Source organism: Grus americana, chromosome 25 (genome assembly GCF_028858705.1).
Source record: "Grus americana isolate bGruAme1 chromosome 25, bGruAme1.mat, whole genome shotgun sequence".
In the NCBI taxonomy this organism is placed as follows: domain Eukaryota; kingdom Metazoa; phylum Chordata; class Aves; order Gruiformes; family Gruidae; genus Grus; species Grus americana.
This window is the reverse complement of record NC_072876.1, coordinates 2,013,963-2,031,146: the sequence shown is the minus strand read 5'-3', so window position 1 is coordinate 2,031,146 and position 17,184 is coordinate 2,013,963. Positions and strand designations below refer to the sequence as shown.

At 53.8% G+C, this 17,184-nt stretch overlaps 1 protein-coding gene across 1 annotated transcript; it reads right to left on the bottom strand.

Annotated features, from left to right (window-relative positions):
- Window positions 1-1,117: 1,117 nt before the first annotated feature.
- On the bottom strand, window positions 1,118-16,264 carry CSRP1 (cysteine and glycine rich protein 1). Its single transcript, XM_054804023.1, has 6 exons — window positions 16,084-16,264; window positions 9,146-9,258; window positions 4,797-4,965; window positions 3,770-3,896; window positions 1,833-1,926; window positions 1,118-1,528 (listed from the first exon to the last, which is right to left on the bottom strand). Exons 2-6 carry the CDS (start codon window positions 9,255-9,257, stop codon window positions 1,452-1,454), a joined length of 579 nt encoding a protein of 192 aa, XP_054659998.1. The 5' UTR covers window position 9,258; window positions 16,084-16,264; the 3' UTR covers window positions 1,118-1,451.
- Window positions 16,265-17,184: the final 920 nt, after the last annotated feature.

The window sequence follows — 17,184 nt, the reverse complement described above, 5'->3', positions numbered from 1 at the left end:
CACATCCAGTTGAAATGCCGCAGCAGCACAGCATCCACCCCACACTCACAGAGAAAGCAGGCAGCTTCCTAACCCTGCCATGCCTCTGCAAGGGAGCGGGGCCTCTGCCAAACAAGGGAGCCAGATTTTGGTCTCCACACCGAGGGTGGTGTGTGAGCCCACCGTGCTACAGCTCCCGACCCACTACTGCATCCCTGAGCCTGGGCTGTCTGCTCCACACACCAAGTGTCATCTGCTCTTACCTCACCAAACCCCAACCACACACCCCAGAGCAATGGGACTAGCTATAATTTGGGTCCCTGGCTGGGAAACCTGGAGTGGAGGGGGATTTTCTGAGATGTTTAAAGAGCTTACTTTCCATCTCAGCTTCAAAAACATTGTGTAAAAACTGAGGGTGTGATGAACGGGAGAAAGTGCTTAAGTTGATAAAGGAGCCCAAGTCCTGCCCCACAAAAGGATTTCTGCCTCTGTTGTGCTTCTCAAAACACTACCCATCTCATTTATTCAACCACAATGTTTATAACTTTAAAAAAAAAAACAACTGTGGAGTTCATAACTCTAAGCTGTAGCAAAGTTGATCTTGTGGGTATGTCACACCGGTCAAACAAGAGAATCACAGAAAGAAAGAAAAGAGTTTAGATGAAAACGAATTAAATCTGGGAAGCTGCCAAACTGACAGCTTAATGATCCACAGTGATGTTAAAAATCCAGGGAGTAGGTGAAAAGTTGTTAATTATTCAGCACTGCTGGGCATGCCTGTTTGGAGAGGCTCCACATTAAAGCACTGATAGGGGTTTCGATAGGGCGTGAACACGTGTTGTGCTACCAAAACACTCAAGAAGGTCTGTCCTGGGCCTCCCAGCCTCAGCTGCTGCTTTTGAAATGGTTATCCACCATGGCAGCCGGGGGAGAGCCCAGCTCAGCCGACCCGCAGAGCTCAGCTGACCACAGCTGGGCCATGTCAAATCGCACTAAGCGGTTCCTGCCTTCATGCTGTAATTGCAAGCCACAATTGCAAACATTTCCCGTCCTCCCTCTACCTCCTGACCTCCAGCTCTGGTCACCCAGTGCACCTCCTCAGCCCCAGATGGGGAATAAACTCTCTGGCAAGGCCATGCATGGGTCAGCTTTGATGTTTATTGCTTGCTCGGTGACATGGCATGGCACGGCTGAGCTTGCATCCTGGTGGGATGGGCAATGCAGAGCAGATCATTTCAGGTGCACAGGTGGGTGCGAGCTGTCTCCCCGCCGGCACCCACACCAGCAGGACCCGATGGGGATGATGCTGGGACTCCCACAGCTTTGGGGTGCGCTGGGTCAGGGCAGGGAGAAAGGGGCTCGTGCTGTGAAGCAGCGGGTGCTTTTGATGATGATGAGGATGTTCGCTGCGGGTGCAGCCCAGGCTGGTCTGGACAAGCCCTGAGCGAGTGGAGATCCTGGCTCCTGGTGCCTCACTGCGAGTGGATGAGCGCCCCAGCGCCTTGCCCAAAGCCAAAGCCCTTGGGACCGAAGTTCTTGGCATAGCAACCTGCAGAGGACAAGTAGGGAGAGATAGGTAAGGCTGGCAGCTGAACATGAGCAGGTCCTCCCCTCGAAGCAGGCACTGCCTAAACAGGACAGGGTTTGCTGTATTTGTTGGGCAAACAGAGAGGCCCCAGGCGGGAAATCCCCCAGCTCCACAGCCAGCCAGTGCAGCCAGCCCCCATATGCAGCTGCTGGGGCCACCACCTCCCCAAATCTCAGTCCCATCCTGGTTCCCTGCACAGGGGTTTTCACCACCTGCCTCCACCCTTTGGAGTCCAGGACGAGCCAGTGGGGAACGTGGCACTCACCTTTGCAGTAGATCTCCCCGTCTTTGTCTGCCAGGGTGGTGGACTCCAGGCTTTTGCCACACTTGGCACAGCGGAAGCAGGACTTGTGCCAGGACTGCGGGACAGGAGCAGAGCCCGTTCAGACAACACCCAGGGACAGGGCAGCAATGCTTTGGCTACCAAACGGGGTCACTTCTCTGTTTCTGACCCAAAGCGGTTGGCAAAGAGGTCTGAACGGGATGAAAGCTTTTCTCTGGAAAGAGCAAGCAGTTCTCCCAGCCCCAGGGGGGGAAGATAGAGAGGAAACATCAGGTGTGGTCACTGCTCCCACGTTGATCTGGTTTTAGAGAGCTTTTGCCCCCACTCGCAGCAGTCATTTGTACAATAATTTGTAAGGAGCAATCACCCTCCTCTTTGGAGGTCATCCTCTCTGAAGCACCATGGCAAATCCCCCGAGTTATCCAGCTGAGATCGGCTACTGCTGTACTCAGCCTGGGGGGTGGCAGCAGGGTTGGGACACCTGCCCCTACACAACTACAGCTCCAAGGAAGGCAGAAAACAGATACTAAGAATGCAGAAATCAGCCAGTGTTTAAAAATAAAACTCCCCCCACGACTCCACCAGTCCTCTGGGGATAAATGAGCTCACAGCCTTTGAGCAGACCTAGAGTAGCCAGAGCTGCTCACTGAGGAATTTAAGTAAACACTTTGGAAAACATGAAACCTTTTTTGGAAGAAAATGTGAAATTAGGGGGCTGGAGGAGGAGGTAGCAGATGGAGTCATCCAGCAAACATTAGCACATGAAATACATGCTCTGGAATCCTCTCTGGGTTTGCTTGAGTGTAATTGCTTTGCCAGCTTTGGTTGCCTGTAAACATCGACCCCAGAAGCCTACCAGGAAGCTCAGATCATGATTTTAAGGGTAAGTTTGGCTTCTGACCCTGGTCTGACCTTCTCCATGTCCATCAGAAATCCCTGCACTGCCAACTAGGGTATGATGATGCTGGGAGGCTCTTTCTGTTGACTAGATGCCTCCTTTCCTTGCTCTGGGGACAGAGGACAAACACAGAAATCCTGGGGAGGATGGAGCACAGCAGGGGTAAGCCAACGTCACCAGCGAGGCAGTGAGGCTTTCCCAGGACAGCCATCCCATCCCCTGCGGCACAAAGCCAAGCAGCCTGACCCGGTTGCCTTGGCAAGCTCTGCATGTGTATCCGAGGGGACCTCACCCAGGGCCCCAGGGCTGACAGAGCAGAAGGTGTCCCCACACCTTACCGAGGGCTTCCCAGAGCTGGGCGAGGATAAGGCCACAGCTCGGGACGCAAAGGACCCTGCTGAAGTGGTGAACTTGACATAAGAAGTACCACGGCTGTTGCAGAGTGTCCTTGACATCTGACCCTGAGCAGACACGAGCAGAACAGCCCAAGAGAGATGCACCGAGCCCATGCCCACACCTCCAAAGACCTTGCCCTGCCTACGGACAGCACTGACCATTGGAATTCATTCCCTGCCCTGAATCAGGGCTGCAGCATCCTAGCCTGCAGCAGAGGGTGGAGAAGGCTCACTGGACGTTGCACTTGTTCAGTTAGCAGTGGCAGTGGCCACGGCCCACATCACTGCTCATCCTCCCAACACATCTACCAGCAGGGGCATCTACTGTGACCTCTGCTGGGCCGTGCTCCAAATACTTAGTGTAAAATCTATTTCTCTCCCATCTACAAGTCTGTAAGAGTGATGTAGCCTGGAGAAACTGGTTTCCAGACATGCCCAGCTCTCCTTTTGGTGCCAGGCTTCCAGGTGAGCATGGCCACTGGACCCCAAGCCCAGCCCTGGCTGGAGGCACTAGCAGCCCAGCCTGCGGCAGCCTGTGGGTCAGGTCAAGACCTTCCTGAAGATCTCCCTGCCACACAGCAACTTGTGGCATATGTGTGCCCTGTCCACTCCATCCCCCTTCTTACCTTTCCAGCTCCAATCACCTTCTCGGCTGCATACACCGCTTGACCACAGCGAGGGCACCCATCAGAACCTCCGACTTTCTGGCCCATTCTGGATGCATTAGGGTTGGTGGGTCGGTGGGGCTGGCCCCTGTGGATGGGAGGGAGTTCATGATCAGGGCTGCACAAGCAAGGTGGATGAGGGAAGAGCTTTGTGCTCTGGGGTCCCCAACATAAGAAGGACATGGAGCTGTTTGAGTGAGTCCAGAAGAGGCCATGAAGATGATCTGAGGGCTGGAGCACCTCTGCTATGGAGACAGGCTGAGAGAGTTGGGCTTGTTCAGCCTGGAGAAGAGAAGGCTCTGGCGAGACCTTAGAGCCCCTTCCAGTACCTAAAGGGGCTCCAGGAAAGCCGGAGAGGGACTGTTCACAAGGGCAGGGAGTGACAGGACAAGGGGAATGGCCTGAAGCTGAAGGAGGGGAGATTGAGATGAGATCTGAGGCAGAAATTCTTCCCTGTGAGGGTGGTGAGGCCCTGGCACAGGTTGCCCAGAGAGGTTGTGGAGGCCCCACCCCCGGCAGTGTTCAAGGCCAGGTTGGATGGGGCTTTGGGCAACGTGGTCTAGTGGAGGGTGTCCCTGCCCATGGCAGGGGGTTGGAACTAGATGGGCTTTAAGGTCCCTTCCAACCCAAACCAGTCTGGGATTCTATGATTCTATGATAAATCCCAACCCAGTTCGGAAGGGCATGGAGCTTTGGGCACAATGTGTTAAGCCCCATGGAAACTTCAGCCTCATGGCTGTGTGCTAAGAGGGGATGGGCAGCATGCTCAGGCAATGCAGACTTGTCCCATCAAGCCCCATCCTACTCTGCAAATAGGGTTCAGCGGGTTTCCCTTGAGGAGCAGAAAGGCAGGGCAGCCCACGGCACTCTCCAGATTAGATACTGCTGGAAGTTCAGCGTGGGCTACACAGCCAAGCATCACAAGCAGACAGATGTGGGGGAGAAGGTGCCCACAACAGCCCATTTCAAAAACAAGACTGAAACTCACTCTTCGTATTTGATTCCCAGAGACTCGCCCTTGTCAGTGCTCAGGGTTCCTGCTCCCTGCCCGTATCCATAGCCCTTGGGGCCGTACTTCTTGCCGTAGCAGGACTTGCAGTAGATCTCCTCTCCGTGCACGGCAACAGTGGTGCTGTCCAAGTTCTTCTTACACACCACTGGAAAAAAGGGGAGGGCTGTGCCATTAGCCTGCACATCCAGAGCTCACTACTTAGCTGGAGAAAACAAGTCCTCACAAAGGACAGTACAACTCAGCTTTCAAGGAGTAAGGAAACCTTAGACAACATCCTCATTAAACATTAAATGGAGTGCATGCAAAACAGTCAGAGATAAGGATCACGACAATAACTTTGTCTAGATTTAAAAGGAAGCAACCACCAAAGCTACAAGGTTGATACTAAGAAAAGGCTCTGTTAACCCTCTTGATGCTGGTATCCTGGAGATGCACTTAAATCAGGGAGGGTTGAAACTTTCCTAGAAATCACTGCAGGATTCACCAGCAGAGGGATGGACATCCCTGCCCCACTGAAGCTGCAGCTCTGCCACACTCCTCGTCTGCCGCAAATAGGCATTCAGGGGAAAATAATGTAAACAAATCTATTCTTCCTCATGTTTAGAGAGACTAAAAGCAGACCTGCAGCCACTTTCACAGCTGATGCACTGGAAGCTTTTTGGCACATTATGCTATTGTGCACAGTTGACTCTCCATATCCCAAGACCACTATGGAAGACATTCATGCTAACACGTGTCACCCCTGGTCTGTGACATGATTAGGGTGTGTGCATAGGGTGGTCTCAGGTGAGGAACACTAACTGAGCTGGGTGTTCAAGCCTCTGGGATCAATATGAGATGTAAGATGGGACAGGAGGAGACAGCAGCCAGGCTTGAGGTCCCATCCAGAGCTTGAGCTTCGTGCTGGGCTCAGGCCACACAGACTCTTCTCCTGATTTTTAGGTTTTCCTGACTCCTGTCCCAGCTCTGATCTCAGCCTCCATGTCGGCTTCCAAGCCCTTCCTGGAACACGCCGCCCAGCAAGCCGGAACAGGAGGTGAGCAGCACCCAAATGGGCTCACGGTGATCTCCAATGTTTACCTGCCCCGGTGCAGGATCCAGATGCCTGGGGGAGAGGCCACAGTGCTGGCAGACAGCCCTGAAACAGATCCTGTTACAGCTGCGACGCAGCCTTCCTCATCCCGCTTACATGCCTTAAACGTCGCAGCTTCCAGCAGCCTGTTGGCCTCTTCACCAGCAGAAAAGTTTCTTGGCCTTTACCAATATCGCAGGAATGCAAACACAGCAGAGCTCTCCTCTTGGAGCAGCACAAACCGCGGCACAAGACGTGGGGGAGAGAGGCAGCCTTCCTTGGCCCAGTTACTAAATATGGTGCTCCTCCTCTGGGGCCACAGAGAACCGCATGTGCTGCTGCTGGGAGAAGGAGGTGGAAAGGGAAACATCTCCTGCCATCTAAGGAGGATCTGGCAGGCTCTCCCGACCCACCACAGCAGGAGGAGGGATGGAGCATGCATCCCTGTTGAGAAAGACCAGCTCTGGTTAACTGGTCCCATAGCTGCCAAGCTAATGGGCTGGTGTTAGGGTTGTCTCTGCATTACCCAGGAGCTCATCAGGAGTGATGTCTCATTCAGACAGACCCCCCAGGAGGGAAATTTGGGCACTTTTACTGGCACATTTAAAGACCTTTTTTCCTAAGGGTAGGAGTGAATGATCTCGGTACCATCTGCCTTTCTCTCCCACCGTGCTGGGTAGATTTAGAGCTCTAACCTAAGAGTCCCTCATCTGTAGTAGCCACAGATGCTTTGAGAGGCAGCAGAAAAATTCTTTCCCAGTCTGCTTCCTAGAAATCAGCCCCCAGCTCCAGGGTTTCTGCATTACAGAAATTCCAGCATGCCGCACTCATTGAGTTAAGGACCCTTTGTTTTTCTAAGCGCAGACGAGTTGCTCCACAAAACAATTAGACAAGAGCTGCTGCTACTTTCAGAGGCCAAACAGCCTCCTTACAGAACATTTCTGCCGTGTACTATTGACTCATTTGGATCCAATCCACTGAGTCAATCACCAAGTCACTCCCTGAGCCAATCTCTAGCTCTAATGCACTGTGGTAGGTTTGGCTCCTTTTCGATTATATTTTTTGCAGATCAGGTCAAAGAAGTATTTGTTTTTCCGCCCTAAAGATAATGACTTCGAGTTCCTTGATGAGGCCCAAATGCAACACTGGGGAACAGGCTGGGAAGGCAGGAGTTCGGTGCAGCTCAGCATCACCCGCAGTCTGCGGCACAGGACTGGGAACAGCAGGCAGCACAGTGGGCTGGCATGCAAGCCATGGCCTGAACTGGGGAGATGGCAGCTGGGATGGGTGGAACCAGTGGGTTACACATGGAGCATGATTACGTACGTCTGCAAAGCACAGGGACAGGAGCCCTGGCTGTAGTCAGCTCTGGACCACTCCCTGGTGACTTGTTTCCATGAGCAGACATGGGATGACCTTCTTCCCCACTTTTGCCATGTATTCCCTTCTTGAAGCAACGCTTTTTGCCTGTTTTCATGGCTCCTGGGGGCCTGCCCCACACTCTAGGTGCTAGCATCGCAGGGCAGAAGCTTTCACTAGCAATCCAGCTGTGTGCACAGGGAAGGGCAGATGAAGTGCAACAGGATCTTAGTTCCCATACTGAGGTCTTCCACTGACATGGACTCAGATGGTAAAAGCCAGCGATGAGGAGGAAGTGAGGGTAAGATTCCCCACCCTCCTTATCTGAGGCTGCAGAAGAAACACAACTTCCTGCTGCAGAGAGCAGCCACAATAAGGATGCAGCCTGCTACCCGCCCTGCGTGCCCAGGGAAAGCCTTTCTGCAACTCCCCTTCTTAGTCCTCTTGAGCCAAAGCAAGATTTCCAGCCTGGAAACTCCCAGACACGAGAGCTACCGGCGATGGTGGGCACTCTTCACGCTGCGCAGGGAGCAGAGATGCGGCAACAGCCTCTCTCTCTCACATCTGCATCCATCTGTGCATGCCGCAGCCCAGGCAGGCTGGCCAAGAAGTATCCAGTATCCATGCCGGGGGGACACAGGAGTGCGGCAGGGAATGGCCCCATGAGGACACTGGTATTTCCCTGCTGGAATAGGTCTAATGAGATTAGTTCTAGCTGTGTGGCTGTTTATACATCCTACCTCTGCTTGTTGCCTACATGGAAAAGATCAGGTCTGTGCTCCCTGCTGCAATGGGATGGTAAGACTGGGAACAGTGTACAGGAACCAGCCGAGAAAATGTTAAACTTCAGTGTGGCCCTGCAGCAAGGACAGCTCTGAAGATGCACTTCTGCATCTGTCAGAGAGCAGCAGTAGTGTGCTGATGAGCCATCAGTGGATACAAGCAACATGCACACTCCTGTTAAGACATGAGAATCACTGGTTCTGCCTTCAAGGGCAGGGAACAGAGGTCTGGCAAAACACAGGCTGAGGACAGTGGTCATCTTTCTGTTCAAAGGTCCTGCAGACCCCCGGATGTAGATGTCCCAGATTTAAGAAGTTGGTCTCAGCACTGTAACTTCTCACCTGTCCCTGCACTGCTGCCCTAGTATCCTCACAGGGACAAGGAAGGGCATCTGGGGACCTGCAGCATGAAGTCAAGAGGATTTGTAGGTTCCTGCAGAGCAGAGGAAGGGACCTCTGCAGCCAGATCCTGTTCTGCTGCCCTTCCCTGGACGTGACACTTGGGTTCAAATATACAACAGAGACACCCTCTGCAATAGCAGATTTGCATGCAGGCAGGCCTGAGCTGATGCTTTAGCACTTCACTTCCATCAGCAGAAGGACCAGGACAGGACCACATTGTCTTCTCATCATCTCCTGGGACACAGGGGCAGATCTCATGCCAGTTCCCAAGGCTCAACCACCTTTTTAGTGTGGCAAAGCCACTTAGAAGACTAAAGCTAGCATCACCTCAGAGCATTGCATGGGATATGCCACCTCCTGCCACCACTGTTTGGAAAGTCCCTGTCTCATGCTCCAATCCTGAACATCTGGAAACAGTCTAGAGGATTCAGCTTAGCCTTTCCGTGGTGTAGGGACAGACTAAGTCTTTGCATGGGTGCTGGCTGAGGCCAGCCCTGACAGCTTGGATGATCCCTGGTGTCCTGCAGCAGAACTAACTTCCAAGGCTGGAGAAAAGCAGACAGCCTGCCACGCAGCTCCCACAGCAGGGCTGTTAGTACAGAAATCCTAGTGAGCATTTACACAGCCCATAAACAGGACATGATGGGGCACCCAGCCAGTGGAGAGCCAGGAAGCGGGGCAGGAGGGGTGAGGGAAGGGCTGGTACTCACTGCATAAGAAGCAGGACTTGTGGAAGCTGCTGCCTTCACATTGCACCTCCTCAGCGAAGTACACTGCTTTCTGGCACACGCCACATTTCTTTCCTCCTCCCCAGTTTGGCATCCTGCAGAAAAAGCACAGGGAGAAGCAGCGTCAGGGCAGGAGGGCAGGTAGGGTGCTGGCCAGGTGGGAGGCAGGGATGGAGCAGAGCAAGGCAGCCAGAGTGGGCACCTGTGGGCTCCAGCAGCCATTCCACACCTGCACATGCAGAGACCATCCACGGATGTTTGCTGTTTGCACAGATTCACAGGGCTGCTAATTAGCAGAACTCAGGATGCCCACGGGACCCATCGTTACAGCACCCAGCAGCATCAGCTGCCTCCTGGGGACCACTGCTCCTGCCAGCCAGGAGCAGCAGAAATCCCCCTGTCCTGGAGGCCGTGGGACCTCACAGCTCCTTTCTGTACCAGGAAAAGGGAGGAAGCAGGACAATGATGGGAGACGGTGCTCACAGACGTACCCACGGCACCAGCACCTTGTTAGACCACACTCCTGCCATTACCCCTCAAAAGGGAAATGCAGCAATGGCCAGGCTGACTGATCCTTGGTGCTGGAGAGCGTATAGGTTGTCAACCCAGCTAGAAACAGTTTCGGCTTCTCCTCCCTGAACACCTCTTCCATTTCTGCCACCACAGGGCAGGGGTATATTCAGGGTTGGCCAAAGGGCAGGAGCTGACCCCTGATACCACCAAACACAGCGGGCTCTGGCACCGCATCCCCCATAGCATCATTAGCTTGTGCCTTGCATGGCTAACTGCTCACACATTCCCCCTGTACTCAGGCATCTCAGTCTCCTCCAGGACTGCAGGTACCATCACAGAGGCTGGGAAATCACCAGCCCCAGGAACACAGGCTCACATGAAGGGCAAACACCTGAGCACCAACCTAACCTACCATGCAGCTCCTTGGCAGGACATAAATGCTTCTATTTCTCTCTCATCTTTCCTGAAATGTATCTGATGAGACATGATCAAGAGGCCCCTTGATCTGGAAGTTTGCAGATAACCCCAAAATATTGTGAGCAGCTAACGCAAGTGGCAGAGCTCCAACACAGAGGGGCCTTGATACTTTTGAAGACAGGGCCAACATAAACCTCAAGACATGCAAACAGCAAAGTCCTACAAGGAGATTCTGAGGGAGGCAGGCTGGTCAAGTGCGGCCAAGAGAAGGCTAAGGAGGATCTAACAGCAACCTATGGTTGCTACAAAGACAACAAAACACTTTTTGGTGGTGCCCAATGATATGAGAAGAGTCAATGGACACAAGCTGCAGCTTGGGAGGTCTCCAGAGGCCTCTCTCCATCAACACTTCTGTAATTCTCCATCCTGCAGCCACACGGGAACAGGCAGAAGTCACCTTCCCCTTTGCAGGTACAGCTGTGTGTTACCCAACTCCTGAACAGCTAAAGCAGCAGGACAAGGTCCCCAAAACCAAACACCATTTTCACACTACACTGTGTGCCACCCCACAGCACGTGCAGGATCTCATCCCCTCCCTCAGCTCGGCTATGGGGAAGGAGATCTGGGTCTGACAGGGCACAGCCTCGGAGCCCACTTCTTGCAGCAGCTCCGAATCCCTGGGTCACTGCAGGCAGCTGAAGCCCCATCTCTGGGTTTCCAACGGCTGGGCCGGCAGCACTGCCCTGCCTGCCATGCAGCTGGGGAGATGGATGCTAAACACAACAGGGCTGGGGGCCGTATAAACCTCAGACGGAGAGAGTTAGGAGGACGAAGCACTGCAAGCCCTCTGCTCTCAGGCACAGCGATAATCTCCATACCTGCCAGTATCTGGGAAAGTTGAGCTCTTCCCTGTGTAAGAGTATTTTGTCAGGCAATACAAAAGGGAAATTGATCTCAACCTGGTTATTATAGCAGGCAGGGCAGGAAGGGTGCGGGCTAGGGCTGGCATGCTGGCAGGGCTGTGCACGGAAGATCTCGGCACAGGACAGACAGGCGGAGCTGTGGAGGGTGCGGGAGTGGGGGCTGGCGGTGAGGCTGTGCTGGCTGCAGGATCCAAGGAGCTGTGTTTGGGGTGTGATTGCAGCAGCCGGGAAGTCTCTTTTCTGAATGTCCCGCGGGCTGGGCTTCCTACCACTGTGCAGCCCGTGCCAAATCCCTCCCTTCCCGCCAGATCATTCCATTCCCAGCTTTTGGATTGCCTTAAAAGGACACAAACTGTTTCTCTCCAGAGCCTGTTTTTTTCCCCACTGCACCAGGAGGAGGGCCCGACCTGGTTCAGGAGTTTCCTTGGAGGGCAGAAACATCCAGCGGCATCCCCCTGCCAGCCCAGGCAGCGCAAGTACCCGTGCCTGTATGGTGTGGGAGCCCACTGGCCCCTTTCGTCCCCGCGCCCACCTGTGTCAGACCCCTTGTCAGGAATAACGTGACACTGGCTACAATTTCTCTGGGTCCCTCATCCCTTTCCAAACACAACAGCCAGCAGACCCCAGCTCTGGGACTCCCCAGCCCTGATTTTGTTGGGCAGCCTCATGCAGGCAGCCCCTGCCTCAGTACTCCTGCCATTGCCCCCTGCTCTGCAGCCAGGGCATCTGCAAGCACGCTCAGGAACAAACTGCCTGGCTTGGTTTGGAGCCGTTTGCTCCCCTTTGCCTCCACGACACATTTTTTTTCCCCTTTACAGCAGCAGCAAAGGAAAAGGCTCTGTTTGTCCCAAACAGCAGGGTTCATCTGCCCAAAAGAAGACATCAGCAGTGTGGACACCTTCCTGTGAGCTGCCTGTAAGTCTATGGGAGGAGAAAAGGTGCTTCTGGGTGAAGCTTATCTGATGTTTGCCCCAAGAGGAGTTCAAGTCCTTTTGCTGCTTATTTTCCTCCATCCACCATGGGAAGGTTGCAGGTGCCTCCATGCGGTTTCAACAACTTGACTGTAATTTTGGCAGGTGACTCTCACCATGAAGCACCCAGCAGCACAGATGCAGCCCCAGCAAAGCCACATCCCAGCAGAAGCTCCAGGCACCCACCAGGATGGATTTTTTTTGTGGAGAAGGACCATAAAAGTGAGTTTGTCCTGGGGATACATGGGCTTGTGATAGCTCACAGCTGGGAACAGACAAAGCCTGAGGTAAGATTTAAGTTGCAGGGAATTCCCTCTTAGTCCAAAACGTACACAGGCACGTGCTGAGAACCTGGCTGGCCACACCAAAGACCAAAAAGTGGTTTATGCTACAGGTCAGTATAAGCAGGGAAAAAAAAGAACAGGAGCGTCCTGCTCATGGAGCAAGGGATCTGCACCAGCCATCTCAGAAACGAGATTCTTACAATAGCCATCTACACAGACCTATCATCCCAACTCCCTAATTAATGACTACATTAAGATATGTTGGAGAGTTTGCAACCCTTTCAACATTTTTTTTCAGAGAACTTTGCACCATGGAGCTGAGCACCATATTCTGTCCAATTGCAACACGTACCAACTGCAGTCACACTTCTCCAAATCACTATTAGACCTATGCGGAATGAGGAGCAGGAGGTGACTGTCCTCCAGCCAAAAACCTCACTGAGCATAGGCAAGAGAGACACCAGGGCTGCCAAACCCCAAGATTATTTTCCTCCTTCCTGCAGTTCCATATCCCATATACAACTTCACACCAAACACAACCAGAGCCCTACAGACAGCATCCTCAGTGCCAAGCGTGGCTCAGCCCCGGAGACGGTCTGTCATCCACTGGGATGAGGCAAGGGGCCTCAGAAAACAAGATACCATCCTTCTACCAACAGCTGTATTGCTGGGAAGCATAGACATGAGTGAGGCTTGTGCAGAACCACACAAGTCTGACATGTTTTGGAGATTAACTCCAATTTCAATGTCTAATGTCTGACTTTGCAGCAGTACAGTTCACCGGCTCAAATGTAAGCTACAGACTCACCCATGTTTCAGATGGGTTTGTGTTGCACCAGTTCGGGAAGCAGTCTGAGCTACACTAAACAACCAGGCATTAACCAGTATGGAACCAGTCTGTCCCGGTGCTTTGGGATGTCATCTAAAGTTGAGCTTTAAAGGGAAAGCAGTGAGCAGATGAAGCCAAGCCATCAAGCAGTAGTAAGAGTCAGTCACCCTCTCCTTAGAGTGGGTTGAAAGATCAGTGTGCTCATGTCACTCACTCCAAAGCTGACAATCATGGTTTTACCTGCCCGAGAGCAACTGGTTTGTAACTGCTAGAGCTAAAGCAACACTCGCTGCTGTGTGAACACAGCTTCACTACTACAGGAGCACTCAGAGCAGGGCAGGTTCTCCCTCCTCACCCTCTAACGAACATTACCTGCAGCCATCGGGATGTCAGCTCAACCATTTGATCTTCTGCAATAGCTGGAAAACCTTTCCCACATCCCCAGATATTCTACTAAAATCCTACAGTAATTACTTGCAGAGTAATCACTTTGTTCTTGGAGGAGATCACTGAGGAACAGGAGACTCATGCTGACCCATGTAATAGGTTCTTTTTTTTTTTTTTTTTTTTTTTTTTTTTTGCAATGACAGGGTTAATACAAGTGGATGGCAGGAAAGCATCATCAGTACTACACAAAATTCACTCTTAATGGTGTTCACGTAGGATTATTACACGGCCTGGCAAAGGGACAAGTCAAAGGGGAGGAAACCATAGCAGAAGCCCCAAGCCCTGGGGTCTAGTTACTGCCTTCCAGTTTAGAGAACAGCTGGCATAGCCATGAAATGAGCAGAAATGTGGAGTAGACAGCATCTAGACAGATGAGGTGTGTAGGCAGAGCAGAAAGGAACCAGCTCATGGGGATACACGTAACACCACGCAGGAAATCACCAGGACAGAGCACCACGGGTTCAGCACCCATAACTGCAATGGGGCCCATGGGGGACTCTGCCCCAGGTAAATGGCATCTGTCACAGAGCAGCTTTCGCATCACCAGGGCACAAGTTGAAATGGCCCTACCAGAGGCAAGTTAGGAGTGTCCCCCCTGTCCCCCTGCCATGTAATCAGCCAAGTGGAGCAGTGATATGAGGAGACTCTGGGCTGGCAACAGTGTAACTGTGGATAAATGAAGGTAATTTGTGATACAGTGATGGGGTCCTGATGCTGGTGAGCACTTGGACATAGTAAAACACCAAGCATCACCATGGAGAAATCAAAAAACTGGCCCAGGAGATGCAGCTGTTGTGGATCAGACATCTCTGAGGGCTTTGTTTGGAGTGGAGGGGAGAAAGTCAGGAGGGTCCAAGCTCCAGAGCGATCATCACACGTGGCTTGCCTATTCTACAGTTCCCAAAGCAGCACAGTCAGGAATTACTTCTGCTGCCACCGCTAAGGCAGCCTTCAGGTTTGCTGTGCCAGGGAAGGGGCCAGCGCAAGGCCAGCACCATGCTGAGCCGCCTGCCAGACACTGCTATCGGTGAGCACTCCCCAGCCGTGACGTGCCCGCAGACCGACACACCATTGCCTGTGACCACGCTGCTCCCCAGCTTTGGTTACAAAGGCAACTTGAAAGTTTTCTATCACAACTGGATTTCTCAAAGAAAATCCCAATTTTATCCAGAGCAAAAGCTAAAAGCATTTTCAGCTATGCTAAGAAAAGCTACTGACTCCTGCAGGAATCAAAATCCATAACCTGACCAAGCTCACTTTAGCTTTTGCAAAGCCCTTCTTTTCACTGTTTGGTCATGTCCTTGACATTTTGTGCTGCCTCACAGGAGCAGGGAGCCGAGTTCAGCTGCTCCAGAGGCTGGGTTCAGGCACTCACATCCCAGCCGGAGAGGCCCTGAACCAGGAGACAGCAGAGTCTGGCTGCGAGCTGGACAGATGGTGCCCACTGACTCGCGGGAAGTACGGTGCTGGCTGTCGAGTGGTGGCAGGGGCAAACAGCTACTTGCCAAGCGGCGAATCCTCAGCAGGGCTACAAGTGGTGACAGCAACTACAACGCCTTTCCAGCCTCACCACCAAAAGAGCCAGGAGGTGCAGCACCCAAAGTTGATCACACACTTAGGAATATTTTAGCACTTGCACCTTCTCACCCAGTCCATCCTTCCCTATATCTAATACTGCAACTTGGCAGCATCCGGTACTTTTGCTAAGTGCTAATTAACACACCGTCTTATGCGCTGGCCCTGCTACCAGCTCTGAGGTTTGGAAAGCAGCACCTGAAGCTGTGCTCGAGTGAGTGCCCAGCCAGGTCCTCAGCCATGTAAATCTCTGTAAAGTGACATCAGTCCACAGCAGCGGAGACAATCGAGCCTGCTCAGCCTCCCCAGGTATAAGCTTTATTCAGGCTGCAAAGTGAAACGATAGCAGAGCCTGTGTTTTGGAGAGGGGATGGGGCACAAGGACTCCACTCACAGCCCAGCCCAAGACCACAACCCTGAGATTTCCCCTTGCAAAAGGGAACAGGAACACTTAATGGGGGGGGTGGGGTGGGGTGTGGGGTGTTAAGATTACCGCCAGCAGAAAGTTTGGTGTCCCGGCAGGAAGTGACCACACTGCGTTGATGCCCGCTCTCTGCAGGGTTAGGAAAGTTCACCCGATCTGATGCAAGAGCTTTGGCTTCCGCATCTGGTGTCATGTGCATGGATGCTCGTGCCATTTTGTGCCTCAGTGGGCCCCACCGCACCCGCGCCCACCCCATGGGCACATGTCGGGCTCTGTGTCCCTGCTCCAGCCCCCAGCCCTGCATCTCACCCCAGCTGAGGTGCCTGGGGGGCCACAGCCAGAGCCCCCGGGATCTGGCCGGGGGAGGGCTGGGTGTCGGGGCCTGCGGGGATGCGGCAGCGCGGAGGGATGGAGACCTGCCTGCCCCGGGCCGGGAGGAGCAGCAGCCCCGGGGGCTCCGCGGCGGGGGACCGGGGCCGCCCACGGGAGGGGGCTCCGCTTCGGGAGGCCCGGCGGCCGCCCCCGCCCCGCACCTACCTGCGGCTGTGCTGGGCTGTGCCGGGCTGTGCCGGGCTGTGCTGGGCTGTGCCGGGTCGGGTCGGTGTCGGGAGCGGCGCTGGGGCTGGCGGCCGCTCGGGGGCTTTTGTTGGCGGCGAGAGAAGGCGGGTCGCGGGGCGGCGGCGGCGGCTCGAGCTCAGCGCCAGCCCGGACTGATGTCACGGCGGAGGAGGGCACCGTGCGGACCAGCCCCGCCACCGGCCACGGCCCCGCACCCGCCCCGGCGACACCACCGCCCCGTTGCCACAACAACGCTCTTGTGGGTGCAGGGGAGTGGGGTAAGAAATAAACACAGCACGAAACTGCGAGGCAAAGGCTGCTGCAGGGGTGTTGGGAAAACACTTCCAGCACAGCTGGACTGCAGGTCACCGAGCTGTGAAGGGAGGGCTCTGAGCAGTAAAAAGGTCAAAGCACTACGGGCAACCGCGGTGCCTGCAGCAGCAGAGATGCTGCCTCCACCTCCCTGATGTCCCACAGACCCTGCCGTATCTTCACACCACACCTTAGTGCCCTCCCTGCCCAAACATCCCGGGAGCAGCCTACAGAAAGTGTGGCTACAGGGCTACAAAGTGTGGCCGCTGTGCTACAGAGCAGCAATTTTCATTTCTTTTTCTGTGTGTTTCTACACCAGGGCAACACAGAAGGCCCAGGACCTCATACAAAACACACTAAGGCTCCAGGTAATGCTGTTTCCACTCGGAAAAGCTGTGACTCGGTACCAAATTGTCTGTCAGACACTGGTTGCCACTGCATGCCCAGGCCACCTGGCAGGACTCTGCAGTCCCAGTTTGCGTTTGGGCGTTCCCTTGTGTGCTCATCCCTGCCTGATTCTCAGCTTGCTGGTGTACAAACTCCCACTCTCCATCCCCCTGGGAAACATCCACCTGGATCCGGCCCCCACCAGCACTCCCCCTCTGCCCATGGAAACTGGCTGCAACAGGAGGGCAAGGAGAGGAACGGGACACCCTCCCCGATCCCCAGCAAACCCAACACAAGGACAGGAAGCAGGTGGCACTGAGAAAAGATCTTCCCTTTCTTAGGCATTTTTATTGTCCTGGAATATTCAAAGAAGATTCAGTC